This window comes from Eptatretus burgeri, chromosome 1, assembly GCF_056783735.1.
Source record: "Eptatretus burgeri isolate ZD-2024b chromosome 1, Ebu_testis_v1, whole genome shotgun sequence".
NCBI classification, from domain to species: domain Eukaryota; kingdom Metazoa; phylum Chordata; class Myxini; order Myxiniformes; family Myxinidae; genus Eptatretus; species Eptatretus burgeri.
Window position 1 is genome coordinate 15,679,456 of NC_140961.1, and position 22,500 is coordinate 15,701,955.

General features: G+C 42.3%; 1 protein-coding gene across 7 annotated transcripts in view; it reads left to right on the forward strand.

Annotated features, from left to right (window-relative positions):
- LOC147033925 (janus kinase and microtubule-interacting protein 3-like) overlaps window positions 1–22,500 on the forward strand; it is a 150,638-nt gene that overhangs the window by 12,906 nt on the left and 115,232 nt on the right. For all 7 annotated transcript variants that reach the window (XM_085873225.1, XM_085873216.1, XM_085873246.1 and 4 more), the window contains exon 2: window positions 13,210–13,455. In XM_085873225.1, the coding sequence (XP_085729351.1) occupies window positions 13,315–13,455 (141 nt within the window). In that variant the 5' untranslated portion in view covers window positions 13,210–13,314. The remainder of the gene's footprint in view (window positions 1–13,209; window positions 13,456–22,500) is intronic.

Consider the following 22,500-nt stretch of genomic DNA (forward strand, 5'->3'; position numbering starts at 1 on the left):
AAGATGTAAGCTTATATTAAATAAAGCCCACCAATTCACGCCAGTGGGAGAGTGATGGTCCCTGGGAATCCATTCCATTGGTGCAAAAGGCCTTGCTTTAAACAGCTCAATAGGAATGATGTTGGAAGCAGGAGCACCAGCCCAGAGTCGGGAGCCATACTTCATGAAGTACTGAATGAAAGCCTTGTAGTTCTCATGCTTAGGCAGTTATATTATTATCACCATTGGAAAAGAAAGGTAAATTGGCAAGCGTTAATGAGGTTAACTGCTCACTACATAACCACTAACCAAGCTGCCCTGGCCAGACCCCATCATCTCCTTTGGTATGGTTTTCCTGAGCTGACTGGAGCAATATAAACACACAAATTGTTTGAGCTCAACAGCATCGCCCAGCTTGCTACCACTTTTCTGTATTCAGATGGCATTCCGTTTTTTAATTGATCATTTGTACATTAATTACGTTACTTGTCTGCCTTCAGCAAAAGTGAAGAACATTTTAATCATGATGGTGTTCCAGTTCCAGGTGTGCTGACAACAACCTCACGAGCCATTGTCTGATTGCGTTTTGTCCAATCGTGTGGTTGACATAACGAGAATGGTTTTGCGAAATGTTTTCAGCTTGTGCATCAGATAAATGAATAACTAGAACACCACTCGGTAGAGCGCATACCTCCGCCAGGCTGACCAGTTTACGCTTTGTGTCCCACTGATAGGCCGCATCTGTATCCAGACCTGAACCAAAATATAATCGGATTGTTCTTCTCACATACTCAACTCATCCATCAAGTTTTGTCATAATCCATCCAAAACGTTTTGAAATATCATGCTGTATATCGTTTTGGCCACATCTTTCAAATGGTGAAGAATCACTTTAAAATTATAAAATCTGGATCTTCACAAAATTTTAATCAATTCGTCCTTGTCACACACCATCCTGTCCACCAACTTTCATCCAAATCTGTCCACCAACTTTCATCCAAATCTGTCCACCAACTTTCATCTAAATCTGTCCACCAACTTTCATCTAAATCTGTCCACTAACTTTCATCTAAATCTGTCCACCAACTTTCATCTAAATCTGTCCACCAACTTTCATCTAAATCTGTCCACCAACTTTCATCTAAATCTGTCCACCAACTTTCATCTAAATCTGTCCACCAACTTTCATCTAAATCTGTCCACAAACTTTCATCCAAATCTGTCCACCAACTTTCATCTAAATCTGTCCACCAACTTTCATCTAAATCTGTCCACAAACTTTCATCCAAATCTGTCCACCAACTTTCATCTAAATCTGTCCACCAACTTTCATCCAAATCTGTCCACCAACTTTCATCTAAATCTGTCCACCAACTTTCATCTAAATCTGTCCACCAACTTTCATCCAAATCTGTCCACCAACTTTCATCTAAATCTGTCCACCAACTTTCATCTAAATCTGTCCACCAACTTTCATCTAAATCTGTCCACCAACTTTCATCTAAATCTGTCCACCAACTTTCATCTAAATCTGTCCACCAACTTTCATCTAAATCTGTCCACCAACTTTCATCTAAATCTGTCCACCAACTTTCATCTAAATCTGTCCACCAACTTTCATCCAAATCTGTCCACCAACTTTCATCCAAATCTGTCCACCAACTTTCATCTAAATCTGTCCACCAACTTTCATCCAAATCTGTCCACCAACTTTCATCTAAATCTGTCCACCAACTTTCATCTAAATCTGTCCACCAACTTTCATCTAAATCTGTCCACCAACTTTCATCTAAATCTGTCCACCAACTTTCATCTCAATCTGTCCACCAACTTTCATCTAAATCTGTCCACCAACTTTCATCCAAATCTGTCCACCAACTTTCATCTAAATCTGTCCACCAACTTTCATCCAAATCTGTCCACCAACTTTCATCTAAATCTGTCCACCAACTTTCATCTAAATCTTTCCACCAACTTTCATCCAAATCTGTCCACCAACTTTCATCTAAATCTGTCCACCAACTTTCATTTAAATCTGTCCACCAACTTTCATCTAAATCTGTCCACCAACTTTCATCCAAATCTGTCCACCAACTTTCATCCAAATCTGTCCACCAACTTTCATCCAAATCTGTCCACCAACTTTCATCCAAATCTGTCTACCAACTTTCATCTAAATCTGTCCACCAACTTTCATCCAAATCTGTCCACCAACTTTCATCCAAATCTGTCCACCAACTTTCATCCAAATCTGTCCACCAACTTTCATCCAAATCTGTCCACCAACTTTCATCCAAATCTGTCCACCAACTTTCATCTAAATCTGTCCACCAACTTTCATCCAAATCTGTCCACCAACTTTCATCCAAATCTGTCCACCAACTTTCATCCAAATCTGTCCACCAACTTTCTGAGATATCCTGCTCACAGGCACACAGACAAACAGACCGACAGCCAAACAGGGGTGAAAAATAATCTCCATGCACCTTGATGCCAGAGCATAGGTAATTATAAGAATGGTCGAATATTCCCCATTAGCATGTTTTTGAGCCTAGTTGTAGTCTGCTATGTACATATCCATATTATTCATCTTTGTATTTGTGCTCCTGCCTGTTGAGGTTGTTTTTGACCAATTATCAGTGCAACATGGTGTCAGGTCAGGTTCGATCTGTGACCTGTGACAGGTACCATGTAAACCTGTACTAACCTGTTCCATGGTCGGGATGTCGGCGACTAAACCGTCTCCCCCACCAGGTTTTCTGGTGAGGAGGGTGTTTGGATATGGACACCCAGCAGGATTAAAAACGAAACCTGTCAAAGGGCGGAGGAGCTCCTTGTGAGCCAATGGTCATCCATATCTAGTGCCCAACTGTGTCTGCGGACGTCCTCCGGCAGTTGGGTTACTTTTTATGAGGAGGTTGGTGGCAGGATTTGCACTCCGGCCACCGTAAAACCCTTCATTCCGCAAAACGCAAAAACGCCAAAAAATCTGAAAACCCACTCTGTGGGAGTACCTCCTGTGCAGCTTCCCTTCGCAGGGCAGCTCACCGGATGATGGGTTTGGGGCAAAGCCTTCGGGACCCCCAATCTTTGATGATAAGAGGGAAACCACGGGGTAACATCCCTAGATCAGATTGCGGGAGAGTGTGTCGGAGTGGAGCTGAGGTGTCATCCACCAGACGGCGGTCTCCTTGGGTTAACCTGAGGCGGTCCCTTCGGGTGGGTGCCTGGAATGTCCTATCCCTAAGAGAGGATGATCACCTGTCTCTGTTATCATCTGAGCTCAAGTGTTTGGACATCGGGATTGCAGCTCTCTCTGAGGTTCGGAGACCGGATTGCGGCGAGATTATGGTGGATAGTTACACCTTCTATTGGTCTGGTCGCTCTGATGGTTACCATACCCAAGGAGTTGCTGTGGCTGTGTCCAATAAGCTGACCCCAATGATAATTGAGGTAACACCGGTCACCGAGCGTATTATGCGATTAAGGATTCGTCACTCCTTCGGTGTCATTTCCCTGGTCTCTGTTTAAGCTCCGACTGAGGCGAGTGATCTCACCCTGAAGGATACATTCTACGCCACGCTCGAGTCTGTGGTTGATCAGTGCCCCAGACGAGATACACTTCTAGTCTTGGGGGATTTCAATGCATCGACTGGAGGTTTCAAGCTTTCAAGCTTCTGGGTCTCACTATCTGCCATGATCTTTCCTGGGAAAGCCACATTTCCAACCTCGCCTCCAAAGCCAGTCGCCGACTGGGAATCCTCCGTCGTGCAAAGTCCTTCCTTAGCCCACCTGAGCTTCTGACCACTTACAAAGCTTTTGTCCGCAGCCTGATGGAGTACTGCTCTCCCCTCTGGGCTGGTGCTCCTGCCACTCACCTTTCTCTGCTTCACGCTGTGGAAACCAAGGCATTTTGGATCAGTGGCATCTCCTGGGATGAGGCTGAGTCTTTGGTTCTCTCACCCTCTCACTGCAGGCAGGTCACTGGTCTTTCTGACTTCTACCGTCTCCTCTCCAGCCTCACCCCCCCCGCTCTCTCTGTGATTTGTCTCTACCACATTTCCACAGGGTGCTCAAGGTCCGCCAGCAACCCCCTCAATTACCAAAATCAAGAATCCTTGCTCACCTTCACTCTTTCATTCCTCTTTTTAACCTCCGCCATCTTCGAAGATGGATGGAGGTTACTGTTTTCACCCCTTTACTTTCTGTTTGTTTGTTTGTTTGTTTGTGAACAGTATTACGGAAAAACTCCTCGACGGATTTCGACGAAACTTGGTGGGGGGGGGGGGGTTTAGGTCTGGTCCAAGGATCATGCCATTAAATTTTGGACTTGGTCCCCTCCCAAAAAAAAATTGTTAGAGAATTCTTTTTTTTGCATTTCTGCATGTTTTAAGTGATTTCCAACCCCCCCCCCCAGAAAAAAAAATAGAATTTTTTTTTTAGCACTTCTACATGTTTTAAGTGATTTCCAATCCCCCCCAAAAATTGTTACCCCCCCAAAAAAAAATTAGAGAATTTTTTTTTTTGCATTTCTACATGTTTTAAGTGATTTCCAACCCCGCCCCCCAAAAAAGTTACCCCCCCAAAAAAATAGAGAATTTTTTTTTTTGCATTTCTACATGTTTTAAGTGATTTCCAACCCCCTCCACCCCAAAAAAAATTGTTAGAGAAAAAAAAGTTTTTTTTGCATTTCTACATGTTTTAAGTGATTTCCAACCCCCCCCCCCCAAAAAAAAATAATTGTTAGAGAAAAAAAAATTTTTGCAACTTTTTTTTCAACAAAATTTCGATTTCTTTTTCTTTGCATTTCTACATGTTTTAAGTGATTTCCAACCCCCCCCCCCCAAAAAAAAAAACAAAAAAAAAACAATGTTGGAGAAAACTATAACTCAGTACTGTTGACATCATATTAAATGAATAAGATATAAGGTTCACTTGAGTGACCCAGCAGTATTGGCGGCGAAGGTTTTGCACTCTCCCGAGTGCTCCCCCTCTAGTTTTCTCTGCCTTTGGAACAAACTCCCACACTCTCTTCAATCGCATTCTTCCCTCCAGGTCTTCAAAACAGCTGTTCACCACCATCTATTTTCTTCCCCCATTCAAAACCATGATCTTTTCTACCCCCGCAAATCCACCCAAACCCACCTCCTTCAAATTCCCTGCTTTCCTTCCTGAAAGTCCCTGTCTTGTAAGGACCTGAAAGGCCCTACAGTGTCCATCTCGTTTACCCTGCGTTCCCTGCCCCCATCCATCTGCCTTCCACAGATCTCCTATTGACTCCATTCCCCAGTGTTTTCTGCTTCCCTCTGCCACCCTTCTTCTCTCCTGCTTCCCTTGTTGTACATTCTGTGTGTTCGCTCTCATATGAGCCTTATAGCACTAGGAGAGTGGTTAGTGAGGAAAGTGAGATGGCAGGCTTATTAAACAGGTATTTTTTTCAACTTTTACATAAGAACAGTCAGGAGAATTGTCAATAGCTGAGAGTATCTATCAAGGAGGTGTGGAAGGGATTTTACAGAAGATCCAGGTTGGAGTGGAGGATGTAGAGGAACAGCTGGATAATCTAAGAGTAGATAAGGCTCCTGGTCCAGATAATATGCACCCGAGAGTATTGAGGGAAGTGGCTGAGCAGGTAACCGAGATGTTAACGGATATTTTCAATAGTTCACTGGAGTCAGGACAGGTACCGGAGGATTGGAGAGTAGCAAATGTAACAACATTATTTAATAAAGGATCCAGAGAAGAATTGGGAAACTAAAGACCTGTTCGTTTGACTTCAGTCGTGGGGAAGGTGATGGAGACATTAATTAAGGACCAGATGAGGAACCATTTAAATAAATACAAACTAATTAAAGGTAGTCAGCTTGGGTTTACCAAAGGTAGATCTTGTCGAACAAATCTTCTCGAAGGAGGTTTCTGTTTGGGGTGTATGAGGGAAGTGCAGTGGATGTAGTGTATCTTGATTTTCAGAAGGTATTTGCCAAGGTACTGCATATGAGGTTGTTAGCTGAGGCCAGGGCTTGTGGAGTGGTTGGTAAAGCAGCTAACTGGACTGTTAACTGGATTAGTGATCGGAAGCAAAGAGTGGCTGTGAGTGGGAGGATGCAAGTGGTGAGGTACCTCAGGGATCCATGCTGGGATCATTATCATCCATAATTTACATCAACGACTTAAACGGTGGGATTCGGAGTCTGCTTTCTAAATTTGGATTAGACGCAAAGCTTTGAGGAAAAACAGATCGTAGAGAGAGGGGTGATCAGATTCAGGAAAGTCTCGATACTTTAATAGAGTGGGCAAAAGATTGGTCGATGCAATTTAACAAAAACAAAGGTAAGGTGCTGGGGATGGGTAAGAATAATGAAAATGGGGATTACATTATGCAAGGGGCAAATTTGGAATGTGTCACACAGGGGAAGGATTTGGGGGTTGGTAACAGATACAGGGGTTGTGGTAGGGTGGGGGGAGGTGGTAACCACTCAGCAGACAACACAGTACCAGGCAGCTATAGGTAAAGCAAAAACAGTATTCTAGGTTGTATTTGTAGAAGAGATCAATTATAAATCAAAGGAGGTGGTTTTCACACTGTACAGGAATTTAGTGTGGCCTAATATAAAATATTCTGTGCAGTTTTGACCACCACGTCTCAGGAGGGACATGTAGTTGCCATTTCAAGGGGTCAGCGTTGGGCTACTAGATTGATTCCGGGCTCAGCTAGACTCAGCTATGAGGAGCGGCTGAAGGAGACAGAACTTTATACATGAGAAAGAAGGTGATTATGAGGGTATTTGATGGAGATGTTTAAGATAATGAAGAGTATAGACAAAATAAATGCAGAAGAGTTCTTCAGGAAAATACACAGTGAGAGGACCAGGGACCATAGCGTGAGAGTTAAGATGATAATCAGGTAAGGGTCTTCAACTTAGAGAGTAGTTAATCCATTTGGCATGCTGGGATAGACATTGCAGCACTCGGTGAGACTCGCGCACCTGGTATGTCCCATCTTGAGGAATGAGGCTCCGGTTATAAGTTCTACTGGAGCAGCAAGCCAGAAAGTGAAAGTCGTCAGGAGACTCTGGAGAAACCTGCAACTTAGGAGACTCGCACAGTCAAGAATACATTCCATGGAAGACAGTTGGTGGGCAGCAACAGTGGAAGAAATTCTGGAGGCAGCCAACACAAAGAATTTCAAGCACTTCTATGATGGTCTAAAGGCAGTCCATGGACGGTCTTCTTGTGGTATCGCCGCACTCCATAACTCAGATGGCCAGCACCTTATCACAGATCCAAACAAGATCCTGGAGCACGATTCCGAACACTTCAACGGTGTCCTCAATTGCCCCTCTTCCATTTCAGATGCGGCCATTGACTCCCTGCCCCAGTGGCCTATATTAGAAGACCTTGCTCACCCTCCGAATAAAATAGAAACCACCAGAGCTATCGAAGAGGTGTTATCTGGAAAGCCCCCTGGTGACGAAGGTATCCCCTCTGAGGTTTTCAAGCTTGGTGGTGTCAGCCTCCTCACTCGACTGACCCAACCAACTCTACAGTACCATCTGAAGTGAGGAGTCAGTACCCCGGTTCTTCAAAGATGCCACGATTATTCCCCTGTACAAATGCAAAAGTCGACAACTACCGTGGCGTGGCCCTACTATCTTTTTCTGGGAAAATACTTGCCCAGATCATTCTTCATCGCATGTCATCAACAATTGGCAACAGCATCACCCCAGAAAGCCAATGTAGCATTCGTGCTGGACATGGCACAACCGATATGTTCTCTGCTTGTCAACTTCTCGAAAAAAGCAGAAAACAACATCGCAATTTTCATACGGTCTTCATCGACCTTGCAAAAGTGTTTGATCTGGTCAGTCGAGAAGACCTGTAGAAGCTACTGTACAAAGTTGGCTGTCCCACTAAGTTGGTCAATATCATCAGATCCTTCCATGATGGCATGGTTGCTTGTGTGAGGGACAGTGGATGCCCTTCTGAGTCATTTCCTGTTACCAATGGCACAAAGCAAGGCTGCGTCCTCGATCCCCTATTATTTAGCATTGTGTTCTCCTGTATGCTCCATGACGCTTTTGAAGACTGCACCTGGGGAGTGATGATCCAGTTTTGCACTGACGGTGGTGTCTTTAATTTGCAGCACCTGAAGGCTAAGTCCAGAATCGTGGAAATGTTGCTCCGTGGTCTACTTTTCACTGATGACTGCACACTCTTCAGTCATAATCATGAAGATATGCAATTTATTGTCAACTCCTGTGCACAATCTGCTCATCGCTATGTCCATACGATTAGCCTCAAGAAGACCAAGGCTATGCTTCAGCCGAGACCACAAGGTGTGTAGACCATCCGATCCATTATCATCGATGACATGCCACTCAAAGTTGTAGATAAGTTCTGCTACCTTGGAGGTGTCCTCTCTCAAGATGCAATGATTGACGATGAAGTAACATCAAAACTCTGTAAAGCATGGTGTCCTTTGGAAGACTGATGCATCACCTTTGGCATGAATATGGCACTTACCTGGACACCAAGATCATTGTCTATCTTCCTATTGTTTTCTCGACACTCCTGTACGGATGCGAATGTTGGACGACCTACTGTCGTCATATCAAACACCTTGATCAATTCCATATGTGATTCCTTCGTAAGATTCTTGGCCTCACCTGGCAAGACTTAATCCCTAACACCTCAATCCTAGACCACTGTTATATCCAAGGAATTGAGTATGTCCTGATGCAAGCCCAGCTTCGCTTTTCAAGACACCTCACACGCATGGAACACCATAGAATCCCAAGAGCGCTAACTTTTCTATGGAGAACTGAATTTGGTACACAGTCACGTGGTGGACAAAGGAAGCATTATTAGAACGTCCTCAAGTTTACATACAAGTGCTGTGCCATTCCAGTCATCACCTGGGAACATCAGGCCACAACTTGGCATAACATTTAACGCAAAGGCCTGGACCACTTTGAAAGTGGGAGACCTGCTATCGAGAGACAGCGGAGGCAAGAAAGGAATACCTGCCAACCTCCATCTCCACATGGACAAGTCCATACTTGCGATGTTTGCAGTAGATGCTGTGGCTTCCACATTGGACTTTTCAGCCATCGCACAACGCACGATGCTTAATGAGTGTGCCAACGAAGGGAAGAGAACTAAAGCGACGACTCACACCATCAGACATCATATCAGTTAATCCATGCTAAAAAAAAAAAAACAACACAAAAAAAACATGTCTTTGTTGTATTTGACAATTAATACTTTTCTCTGAAAGACTTGTCTTTTTGCTCAAGAGTTGGTAAGTTTATACTGCACTGTTTCCATTGAAAACACCCTGTATTTAAATATAATTAAAAAAAAAACCAAGCACAAAAAAATTCCCATCTCTATTTTAACACCCTGGTGATATCCTTGAGCCTGTCACACTTTTCTCACCCCCACTCCTCTCCCCCCATCCTCCCAATTAAATTCAGTTGTTAGCTCAACAGATTTATTGAATCTGGTGTTGGTGAAGCACAGGCATGACGGGCCCTCCTCTCGGTGGCCTCCTCCTGTGTCAAATTTCCTTGTTAACCCCATCAAAGCTTTGGGTACACCTATTCCTAATTTGGTAATAATTCGGGCCGCAGTTCTCCTATTCATTCGGATAGTTCATGTGAAAAGGCATTCTGCATACTTCACAGTAAAAATATCTTCATAACCTCACTCTGTGTCGTATGTCGTGCGTAGTCCAGGGCAGGCAGACTTGCTCATCCTTGAAGGTCATTCATGAATTGTTGGGGGCTTTTTTCTGATGATATGATAGTGACACACAGACATGGCAATTATTCTGAGATGATCCTGTTTCTGGAAGCTTGGGATATAATCATGCTAACATCAGCCAGATTTTTATCTCACAACTTCACCAGTGCAGTGTCCTCACCGCTGGACTACCACACCTACGGTGATGCAGGTTTTGTCATCTGAAGTTGGATATTTGTCTGATCTTCTTGTCATGACATTTTAAAAACATCTGGCCACATTCAATTGAATAATACTTTGAGAAAGGAATTGATTAAATTTGGACATATTATGGAACGTTGTGCAGACTCTTAAACTGGCACTGGAGACAATGTTGTGATATTCAGATGGGAGACTCCTCTGATATTGCAGTTGCTGCTGATGCTCATTGATTTAAAAAAAAAAAAGAAAAAAAAAGCAATTTCTAACTGCAGATAAACACAGAAGACTCAGTGCACAATGCAAAAAAGGAAATGGACTTTCAAACATTCGTTCTTTTTTGGCCATCATATACAGATTGCAAGAGCAGTCAATGCAGTAGATGCAAAAGAGGTCTCAGGAGAGGGAATGAGTGATTCTTAGCTCTCGGTTTCTCCAATGCAATGTATAAAAATGGCGGGTGCCAGGCAATGACAGTCTCAGGTATGCAGGAGAGCAGCTACCCCAGGGAAAAATAACATTCCTTTCCTGCGGTAATTCTCTGCAGACTACTGTCGTATATGAGAGTGCAACTCTCATGTACGACATTTCTAACTAACGGTTTTGCCTGGGCATGTTCTTAGCACCACCACAGTATGGTGGAAAAGGCCGCTCGTGGTAATCTATCTCATCTCGGTGCCATTCCCTCATGTCCCAAACTGTGGGAGACTTCAGCAATCGTCCTTCCAGCTTTTGATACTTCCGGTCTCTTTGTCCATATTTTTCATGTATTTCAATGTCAACATGTCATTCAGATGATGTAAACAGCTGCAGTACAAGTGGGCGTGGGGGGTTAGGTCGATGCATTTCTGCTTTGTTTATTCGTCAGTCTATGTTGTTGCTTTTCCCATCTCATTTGACATTTACAGTTCAAGAAGTGTAAACATTGAATTTGCAAAACTTGCTGCCTCAACTTATCTAATAATGAATTACCCTTAAAATGAAATAATGGGGACTTCACTTGTTCAATTCCCTCGGTGAAAAAGGTTACATAAAGGGAAGGGTTAAATATTTATTTATTACACCTTTAAAGTAGAAAGGTACTTCTGGATGTCAGTTCCAAATGAAAGCCTCATGGAGATGTTTGATGTTTTTATTGTTAGTGATTTGTGTTTAAAAGTCTTTATCAAAATCGCTTTTTGACTTGAATAAAAACTTCAGCTATATATATATATATATATATATATATATATATATATATATATATATATATATATATATATATATATATATATATATATATATATATATAATGGTTGGAAATACTTACACCTCATTGATATCTCTTTCACCCATAAATTAAATAAAGCAATTTTGATAATAGATGGAAAATAAAATAAATATACTGTAATAACATTTCCAATCAATTTCTGTCTTTAATTGCTCTGCATTCCTTGTTTGTTTCAAATGAGCTTATGACGTGAACCTGAGAATGGGTTCAAAAGTCGATCACTGCATTTTGGGCACCAAAGTAAATGGGTCAAACATGGCTAGATACTCATGGAAAATAATGAATCTGACAAATATTGTCAGAGATTGCCTTTTAGATATGCCTGGATCACCCTGTTGTATATTCCTTCCTTAAAATAGCAATAAAGGACTAGAACGGCAATCGGTCGAGCACATACCTCCGCTAGGCTAACCATTTTACGTTTTGTAACCACAAATAGGCCGCATCTGCATCCATACTTGAACCAAAATCTAATTGGCTTGTTCTCGTCACCTAACCAGCTCATCCACCAAGTTTTGTCCGAATCTGTCGACAACATCTTGAAATAACATGCTATATATATCATTTTTAGCCCAATCTTTTAATTGTGAATGGTCTCTTAAAATAAACATTAGAAATTCTTCTATCCTAATCTGGATCTGGATCTTCCCCAAAAATCTAACCAATTCCTCCTTGTCCCACACCCAACCAGTCCACCAAATTTTGTCTCAATCTGTCCATATCCTTTTGAGATGTACTACTCGCAGACCGACAGACAGATAAACAGGGGTGCAAAACATAACCTCCGTCTATCTTCGGTGGTGGAGGTAACAAACATTTTTGTTTGGCTTGATTATTCTTTACTTTTTTTGTGGTCCCCTCGTTTGGTCCACTTGTATTCCACAATCCGAGGGATTTTCCGAAGTTTTTCATTTTCACCATTAAATCTTGCCTAATGTCATATCGATTGATGAAATAGAATTCTTAATGTCCATTACCTTGGTTCCACAGAACATGATAATGTTGCACATAAAATTTCATGTGAAAAAAAATTGATTTATCCTGTCGATGTCCATTTTGTGGTTGTGCCATGAAAAGCTCTCGGTAAGCACAAGATCTGCAGCTGTGGTGTGTTTTGACTTGCGTGCTGAGCTTGGTGTTTTTAGACGTTTTCCAATGCCATTTATTTCTCATGTCGATACAGTTATCTTATCTACATTTTATCCTGGGCTGACAATCAAGTTATACCCTTGAGCAAATCCTTATGTGCAGCAGTTCTCAATTTCTGGACATGTATGCTCGATTTGGAAATGGGCTTGTGTGTTTACACATTCGATTGTGGTACCTTTCCTCAGAATGAATGCTCTCATTGCTCCAGAGCATGGATATAGGGGGCTGGGGAATTGTTTGGAGTGAGGTGGAAGTGTGGTTGTGTTTCAGAACATAGTGGAGGCAGCGGGGGGTGGGGGGGAGCAGCATGAGGGGAGGAAAGGAGAAGGCAGCATAAGGGGAATGAAGGTAGTGTAAGGGCAAGGGAAGGAAGCATGAGGGGTGGGAAGGCAATCATACCAGGGCATTACTGGGGTGATGAAACATGCCAAAACAACAACGCTTTCTTCTTGACCGCCATGTTCTATATAAAACCCGGTGGTAAATCTCTTCCTCCATCTTCTTATTCATTTATAATAATGTGAGTCTCATTCATTTCTGTTTCTCATATCGATTCGGTTCAGAAAATGCTGATTCTCTTGCATTTCAGATTTTTTTCGGATATGAATTTTGATTCAACTAATTATGGCTGGGATAATACTTCACCGATGGTGTCATTGTTATCACCCTTTATACCCCATGGGAGTTGACGACATATGCCAAGTTTCAATTATTTTCCTTTAAGCGGTTTCAGAGATGAATCTGTCCATAATTTTTCCTTTAATCCAATATGGCTGCCTTACCAAGTGAGTCTAGTGATTGGGGAGAACATGGCAGAGAAATGAAATGTTTTAGTTTTTGTTTTTCTTTCTCCTGCCTCCTTCCCTCAGTTCCACTGCAAGATGCACAAAAGATGTAGAGGTTACTGTGAGGTGTTGTGCCGGTGAAGGCTGGGAGGGAGTGGAGTGTGGCGTGTGATTGTACAACTGCAGTCCATGCAACGGCGAGGAGATGGCGGTCGCGGCCGAGCAGGCCAGCCGACAGATGCGACGCTGCGCTTGCTGCAGTCAAACATTGAGGATATGCGAGGACGCTTGGCTGATTTGCATATGGAGCTGCAACAGGAGAGGAACAAGGTTGGAAATGGAAATCCACTCTGTTTTCTGCTCAAATAATATATAGGACAATGTGGAGATATTAGTTCAATCTATTTTTTCAACTTTGAAGAAGTTTTTTTTTTTTGTATAGATAGTCGAGGCTTGCGGAAGAGCTGGTACGAGTACATGAACAGATCAGGGTGTAACAGGACGAAAGGAACAGTGGAGAAAGGGGGGGAAATGCCAATCACAGAGTTGAACACCAAGATGGAGGGAAACGGACAAATGATGGGTGGCAGGAGAGGATGAATGGGGTGAATAAAATGGATACATAAGGGAATTTAGGAGGGAAAACGTGAAATTTGGAAGGAGGACTTGAGGTGGGACGAGGGTGGGGAGAAGGGTTAATGAGGGTAGAAAAGATCATGGTTTTGGATTGGGGATGATCTGAGATGGTGGTGAACAGCTGTCTTGAAGACGCCAGAAGAATGGGATTAAAGAGGATGTGGAAGTTAGTCAAAAACAAAATCCAGACATTTAGTGCTGTTGAAGTAGTCTCGAAGCAGTCTTGAACATGTTGTTGTTGTTCATCTTTCGGCTGCTCCCGTTAGGGGTCGCCACAGCGGTCGCCGTTATGATCCGCATTCTGATTTGACATAGGTTTTACGCCGGATGACCTTCCTGACGCAACCCTGGTCGCCTCTTACGACACAAGGATAAGGATTGGGTTTCGCCATGATTCCGGGCTGCCCTACACCCTGTCATAGTGCGGCCCAGCACAGAGCTCCCGTCCTCAAGCGATCCTCCAACCCAAGCCTCTGAGTAGCCGGATTACAGGCGCACGCCACTACGCCCGGTCAAAGCAGTCTTGAACATCACCCATATAAATCACTTCATTGAACCTTTTTTTGTTGTTGGAAGTATCATGACAGACAATTTGTGTGCTGCAGTGTTCAGGTATATAATTCAATTTAAATAAAATAAATATTGGTAAAAGTCATATGAATGAATTAATTCAAGGTTTTACCGCCATTTTACCCAGTGTCTATTAGATCACCCCATGAAACACATTACATTGGTTCTTCGTGCCTTTTGTTTGTGTCCTTTATGAAGTCCTTAAAAACAGGAAGTTTCCTGTTTGGAATGCTTTTCAATTTTGTTTGACTGCCAGGCAGGGAGAGTAAAAAAATATTATCTCACTCCTCTCTGCGCATGTGAAATCGGGACAAATTCTGAGCCAAGATATGTTAAAACGAAAGACTTGTCTTCATCTTCATGTTCCGATTCGTATTCAGAATATAACATTCAACATAAATAAGCTGTTCCTCCATCATAAACTCGTAATCATAAACTGATAAGACAGACAGATGGACAGATGGACGTGAACCAATTGCTTAACCCCGCTTTTCGCTTAGTGCGTGTGGGGTACTGCATAAACAAGTAAGTGAAAATATAATGGTTCGGCGAGAAATATCAGGAACAACTTTTCTCCACTTTGCCCAATATAGACTTCATTCTCCTCTCATATCAGTGAAAGCTTCATGAGAGCTAATGATATTGTACAAGCTGGAATGACATCCAGTGTTTATTGACACTTTTAAAGGATGCAACATTAATCTCCCCTTGATCCATTTGACGAGATCAGGTTCCCCATCAGGATCCTTCCTCCCACAGGACATCCCTGACTCCTTCATAAGTCTCCCTGGCTATTGTGTCCTGTGATTTGAAAGGTCCGCACTCTGCCCTGGCAGCAGAGTTGGTGTTTAAATCAATAACTAAATTTCTCATAGTTCGTGTACTGATCTTACAGCTCCTATCCCCCAGGAGTACCTTTGGCTGTGAATTCCCCTCCGCTCCCACCTCTTGTTTGTCTGTGTGTTGTGCAATCCTCCAAAAGTGACAACTCTATCTACATCTCTCTCAGCCAACATGGACCAACTTTTAACCACTCATTCCAGCTCTCTCTTCCTCATATGTGGTGATTTCAATTGTCACCACGCAAATTGTCTTGGTATTGGTACCTCTCTCACCAGCCATGGCACTTCAGCAAAGGACTTCCGTGACTCCATGGGACTGACTCAATCAGTGAACTTTCCCACCAGGATTTCTCCCAATGGCAAATCATCCCTTCTGGACTTGGTAATGACAAACTTCCCCACAAATGTCTCCGATTCCTCCTCTGTTCCAATTGGTTCATCTGATCATATGCTTGTAAGAGTCAACATCTCTCTGGTTATTATCGGAGTCGAGCTGCCTCAGCACCGGAGAATCTGGCAGTTCAATCAGGCAGACCGGAATCCATCATCGCCGTTGATATGAAATCTTTCCTTTTCTCCAACAGCCTCATTCTCATACCACCAATTCAGATTCAGACCAGGTTTCTCACTGTTGAATATGCTGCTTCTACTCACCCAACAATGGATGGAGGCCCTCAATGTCAGACACGAGATCAGGGTTAGATATTGATGTAGAGAGAAGTAAGTTAACTCATTTCACTGGGTTCATATTGTTGTTCTGTCAGGAAGGGGGGGGCTAGGGGTAGGCCAGGGGGAGCAGTTGGTGGACGTTCAACTTTCGAAACAAGGTTGTTGTCGGAAGCTCGACATTCATCAGAGTGGGGCGAAACTCAATCAACTCATGGAGAATTCTTTGTTGGAGCATGTTGTTTCTGCAGGCCTTGTGTGATCCTGCTGGCCTGTACATCATGCTTGTGATTCCCAGCATCAAGGTGTAAATGCTCCCTGCATGACACAGACATTGTAGAATGTTGCTGGTGCACATTTCACAGAGGCGTTAAACAAAGCACTGTTTCTTAGCATCGCTCCACTCCACAGAAATTATAACATGTGAATTTGCGACTGCTTTGTTCTGTGATTCATAATTCCCTTCGTTATAAATTTGTTATGGTGGACTCTACTGCTGACTGCATCATCAAGTTGACCATATGCTGCTTAATTTAAAATTTGTGCCAACCCCCTCTACTGTTCACTGCACCATCAATCCAATCATCATGTGCTGATACATATTCCCAATGTGCCCACACAATGTGACTGCTGCCCTCGTTTTCATAATTAATAGATTGTGCTGACATATTTTTGGGAGGCTTGCTTTTATATATTAATTTAGTTAAGGATATGTTTAAGGTAATTTGGGTAAAGTGTGCAAATTGTAAATAAATAGTTCGTTTTCATCACCGACATTGTGGCAGTAGATTTGTTTCCTCGTATTTTGTTAAATGCCCTATTTTACAACCACTCGGAATCTGGGACGCAGGGTTTGGTTCCTGCCTCATTGGGGCCTGGTCATCTGAATGCGTCGCACGGGTTGTTGTGATCCCCGAGCAGTCGACGTTATGTTCGGAGCCCCAGTTAATGTTCACAACATTTGCCACACCTTATTTTCCGTTGCAGTGAATTATCTTTTGAACATTTTCAATTGTTAACAATCATCGTTTGGTTGGATATTACCTTGCTGATACCTGGACCTGGGAGTAGATATGCATTGGCATTTGCTGCATTTATTATAGCTCGTGCAACATTCATTGTGATGAACTCCTCACCTCATTGTTGCCTCCTTGACAAACTTCTCAATAATTACCTCCATCACCAAAGGTGGAGGGAGGTTATGTTTTCACCCCAATCTGGCTGTTTGTTACCCTGCAAATGTGATCCGAAAGGAGGGGTTAAGCAAGTGGTTCACGTCCGTCCATCCATACATGCGCAGAGAGGAGTGAGATAACATTTATACTCCGCCTGCTTTCCTGGCAGGTAAACAAAATTGTAAATCATTTCAAACAGGAAACTTACTGTTTTTAAGGACTTATAAAGGACACGTACAACAGGCATGAATAACTAATGTGACGTGTTAGATTGGGTGATAGAATGAATGAATAACAGTGTCTACTGGGTAAAATGGCGGTAAACCTGGAATTTATTTATTTATAGGTCTTTAAACCTCTTTAAACCTTTAATCATATTGAATTATATACTTGAACGCTGTAGAACACAAATCGTCTTCATAATACTTCCAAGAACCTCCCGTTTTGCAGTACTTCGACAAGTTATATCGGGTGGTGTATGTATAACGGGAGCTGTCAAGCACAGCCCCTGGGAAGTGAGCATGGCATGTGAAAGGATAAAGAAGAGGCCACCAGTATGACAATGGAAGATACCGATTGACACTGCATTCTATGGTGATCAATAAAGCCTCCATCTCCGAAACTGTGACTCAACGTCGTCTTATTACAGTGTATAAGGGTGGTGCATAAGACTGCTTCAGTAGCGTTAAACTTCTGGATAATTTTTAAAATAAATCATTATTTTATTAAAATTGAAGTATGGTCTTTACCTGAACACTATATCGTGATCTATGAATTATCTTGTCTGTCTGTCTGTGATCAGGATATCTCAAAAAGTGATCGACAGATTCGGACAAAATTTGGCAGCCAGGTTGGGAGTGTGACAAGGACAAATTGATTTGATTTTGGTGACTATCCAGATCTGGTTCTGGATTTGAGAATTTTTTTCAGTCGTTCTTCACCACTGAGAGATTGGGCGAAAAAAGACATATAGCACAATATTTCAAAACTTTGTGGACGGATTCAGATGAAACTTGGCGGATGAATTGGACTGGTGAAAATATCAAGCCGATTGGATTTTGCTTAAGTTCCGGATGCAGATCCAGCCTATCAGTGGGATACAAAACATAAACTGTGCAGCCTGGTGAAGATATGCACTCCACTTGGTGCCATTCTAGTTCTCTATGCATCAATGAAAGGTTGCACAACTACTGGCAGTCATTAATCATCATCAAAATTTTCTAGACTCTTTTCTAATAATCCATCAAAACCACATTAACAATCCGGGAACAGAATTCTTCTCGAAATGCTGCTCTGGGGCATGGTGACCTCGTTGGAAGAGATGAGAAGGCACCACCAAAACCTACGTACTGGTTGGGAACATTGCAAACAGTCTGAGAAAGCTTTCAGTAATAAAAGTCTTTTCATAAAGGAAATCTGCCATCTCCACTCGTTTTCACCCACAAATATTCAGACCTGGTTCTGCTTCATGTTATGGCAAATCCTTTTATGACAGCTTCACGGGGAGCTTCATGGGAAAAATTGTGGTTGAATCTTAATTGGTGCCTGGACAGGAAGCCAATTAATTGTGATGTTGAATGTCTCAAGGCTATGTTTTCAGCCCCTTTGCTCACAATTAAGGAAAAAAATATTGGTCCTAAATTTAAAGGCATTGATACTAATTAAAAATCTCACCTGCAATTGGGTGCAGCCAGTGGTTTTAAGAAGCAATCATAACAGTGGAGATGATGGTGAGAACCCTGCCATTGTTTATGGGGGCTTATTGACAGGAAGGCTTTGTCAGCCTTACAGACACTCTCCCTTACCCACAGTAAAAATGTGATGAACATCAGCAGGAGAGGATACTTCTTCATGATGAAAGAGCACTTTTGAATTAGTCATACGTTGTAATCCTATCTTGTTCTTCTATGCTTTAATCTTACAGTTTTATACTCGTTACCAAGGTTTTGCTGACAGTGGTGTTCACCTCCATGGAACCACGTTGAAATAATTTAATAATTCTTACAAAAAAAAAAAACATTAACGAGATTTGATGAGAATGTCATCAGATTCCATGAGAAATAAGAGTTTTTTTTTTTCTAAGGTGTCCATTGTGTCACACCTCGATGACCGTAATGCACGGACTTATCGATTGGATTGCTCATGTGATTCGGACAGAGACTGACAACACGCCATGTTTCAATACGGGCTCGACTTGAAGACCTCCTTTTCATTGCGCATCCACGAGGGCTTTGCATGCTACCAGGGAGTTGCTAATCACAGAACAAACATACATTGACACTGTAGGGTTACATAACTTTTACCATTATCTTGTCAGACATATAATCTCAACACATCTTCCCCTTTTCGATCCATGCAAATCAATGAACTAACTTGTGATACTTTGTAATACAATGAGCAAACGGATTCTTCGAACCATGGGAAGCAAAAGCATTCATCATGATAACATTGTTTTAAAACTAGAGGGGGAGCACTCGGTGGAGTGCAAAACCTCCGCCGCCAATACTGCTGGGTCACTTAAGTGAACCTGATATCCTATTCATTGTAGGTCAAAACGGATCAGACTCTACTGAACCACGATTGAATAAACTAAACTAGATCGACGCGCATGTAGAAATGCAAAAAAAAAAAAATCTGAATTTTTTTGAAAAAAATTGCAAATTTTTTTGAAAAAAATTGCAAATTTTTTTTTCTATTTTTTTTTTGGGGGGGGGGGGGTTGGAAATCACTTAAAACATGTACAAATGCAAAAACAAAAATTGAAATATTTTTCAAATAAAATCGATTTTTTTTTGAAAAAAAGTTGCAAAATTTTTTTTTTTTTCTCCAGCAAATTTATTTATTTTTGGTTGGAAATCACTTAAAACATGTAAAAATGCAAAAACAAAAATTGAAATATTTTTCAAATAAAATCGAATTTTTTTTGAAAAAAGTTTCAAAATTTTTTTTTTTTTCTCCAACAAATTTTTTTTTTTTGGTTGGAAATCACTTAAAACATGTAGAAATGCAAAAACAAAAATTCAAATATTTTTTCAAAATGGCCGCCATAGCGGCCATATTGGACTTTGCACAAAGTCCGAAATCTAATGGCAAGATCCTTGGACCATACCTAACCCCCCCCCCCCCCACCGAGTTTCGTCAAAATCTGTGCAGGAGTTTTTCCGTAATACTGTTCACAAACAAACAAACAAACAAACAGACAGGGGTGAAAACAGTAACCTCCGTCCATCTTCAATGGCGGAGGTTAATAATTAAGTCACATACTTCAAAAGCTCCCCTTGATTTCTGCTAAGCATTTTAGACTTCAACATCATCAAAGCCAGGGATGTCGATGAGCAGTTCCTGGAATCTGATTGGCTTCACGACTGCTCTGCCACTGCGAGTGTAGTACGGAATTGGTGGCTGTACTTATGTCTGGACAGGTTGTTCCCTTGACGGCTGGAGTTTAATCTGCTCAGATAGCTGAAGTTGAGGTCGTCGTCCCGTCGACTGGGCCTGTTGATTTTCGACGTGATCAGGCCGCTGCTCGCTGCCTGCAGCTGGATCGTCTGCTGGACGTAGTCTGAGGTGTTTGTGCTTACGCCTCAGCTCCTCTCCTCCTCCTATCTGCACGATGTATGACCGGGAAACACATTGCTGAACCACCTCAGCCGGCTGCTTCCAACCCCTTATCTCCATCACTTTTAAGAAGGACAGGATCACCAGGGTGCAGCTCCAGTCGAGGGTGTGCTCTGTGATCAAAGTACTTATTTTGTTGATGCTTTACAGCACCGTCACGCTCCCACACTGCGTCAGGGTTGACAACACCAGGCCTGAGCGTAGACGGTATGGTCGGTAGTGTTGTCCTTGGTTCTGGTGCCCAAGTCCATGTAGTTAATTTTTTCAGCAGTTGGTTCAGTGTTGTCAAGGCCGTTGACAAGTGAGGCAAATACCTGCCCAGGTAGTTGACCATGTCGAGGTATCTCCTCAGCTCTGTCACGTCTGCTGGTTCGGCCATCTTTGTTATCGCCTCAACTTTGGGCGAATCCGGACACACGCCCTTTTCACTGATTATGTGTCCCAGGAAGTTGATCTCAGACCTCAGATATTCACTCTTTTTGTTGTTGAGTTGGAGACCCACTTCACCTTTTCTCTTTTTCATTCTGACCAAGAGTCATTCACGTTCTTCAGTGGTGGACATATGACAGAGAATGTCATCGAAGTAACATATAACTCCATCTATCCCTGCTAGGATTTTAATCATTGTCCTCCGGAAAATCTCCGGTGCAGATGATATTCCAAAAGGAACTCGCTTGAAGATAGAACCGTCCAAATGATGTTATAAACGTGGTTAACTTTGCAGTTGTCAGGTCGAGGGGAATCAGCCAGAATGTTGATACAGCATCCAGCTTAGAGAATACCGATGACCCACATCGCTGGTGGATTACATCATCAACTGTAGGAATGATGTATCTCTCATGTTTGACTGCTTGATTGAGTTTCTTCAGGTCGACACAAATTCTGATCTCTCCTGAAGGTTTAACAACAGGAACCATCGGTGAGACCCACTGTGTTGCCTCAGTGATTTCTTCAATCACCTCTCCATCCTTCATCCTCTTGATCTCTTGCTCCACTTTCTTGAGTCGTGAAATGGGCACTCACCTGGCAGTTGTCACACTGTATGGCATTGTCCCATCTTTCAGCATAATTTTGACTGGCTGGCAATTAACTTCACCAAAGCTGACTGAATTGATGCGTTGGACCAGCCTCAAGGTAGTGGCTGTTGTTCTAAAGAGGAGACTATCAGTGTCATTATCAATTACTTAAATGGTGGCTGACAGCTCTTCTCCCACTGATGTGTCAAATCTTCCTACTACGTCCATTCAGCCTCCTGGACTCAGGAGCATAACTGAGTTGGCAGGACACAGGTCGGGTTTTCCATAACTTTTTCCAGTCGCTTGTTATACATATTATCTCAACACACCCATCTGATCCACCCTTCAAAAGGTAAGGTTTCAGAAGGTAATAGTTTCAATCTTGCTTCCATAGAAGAAGCATGGGCCATTTGCCATATCCACAACGGAGGATTCACACTTTATCGAGCTATCTTCAATCAGATACTTGGACCAGGGTACTCAACTACATGTAGTTAGTCTTCTCTAAAGATGCCATGGATGGAATCTCTCACACCCACAACTTAACTTCAGGTGGGATCAGATGTGGCACTCAGTTCTTTCTCGATTGGTCCACTGTTTCATCTACGTGTGTCTTCCTTCTGGGACATGAATGGCAGAAGTTGTAAGAAATTTATCAAATGACCATGTCAAATTTGAATGGATCTGGAGGGTACGTGCATGAATTGTTATTTTCACATCCTTTCCCACAATGTAGGAATTCTTATTTTCCCCATATTTTCCTCACCAGCACACATGGTCAAAATTTCCCACTTGTGAACAATCAGTTTCTGATGATTCAAATGATTTTGAAAAACATAAGTGTGAAACTAC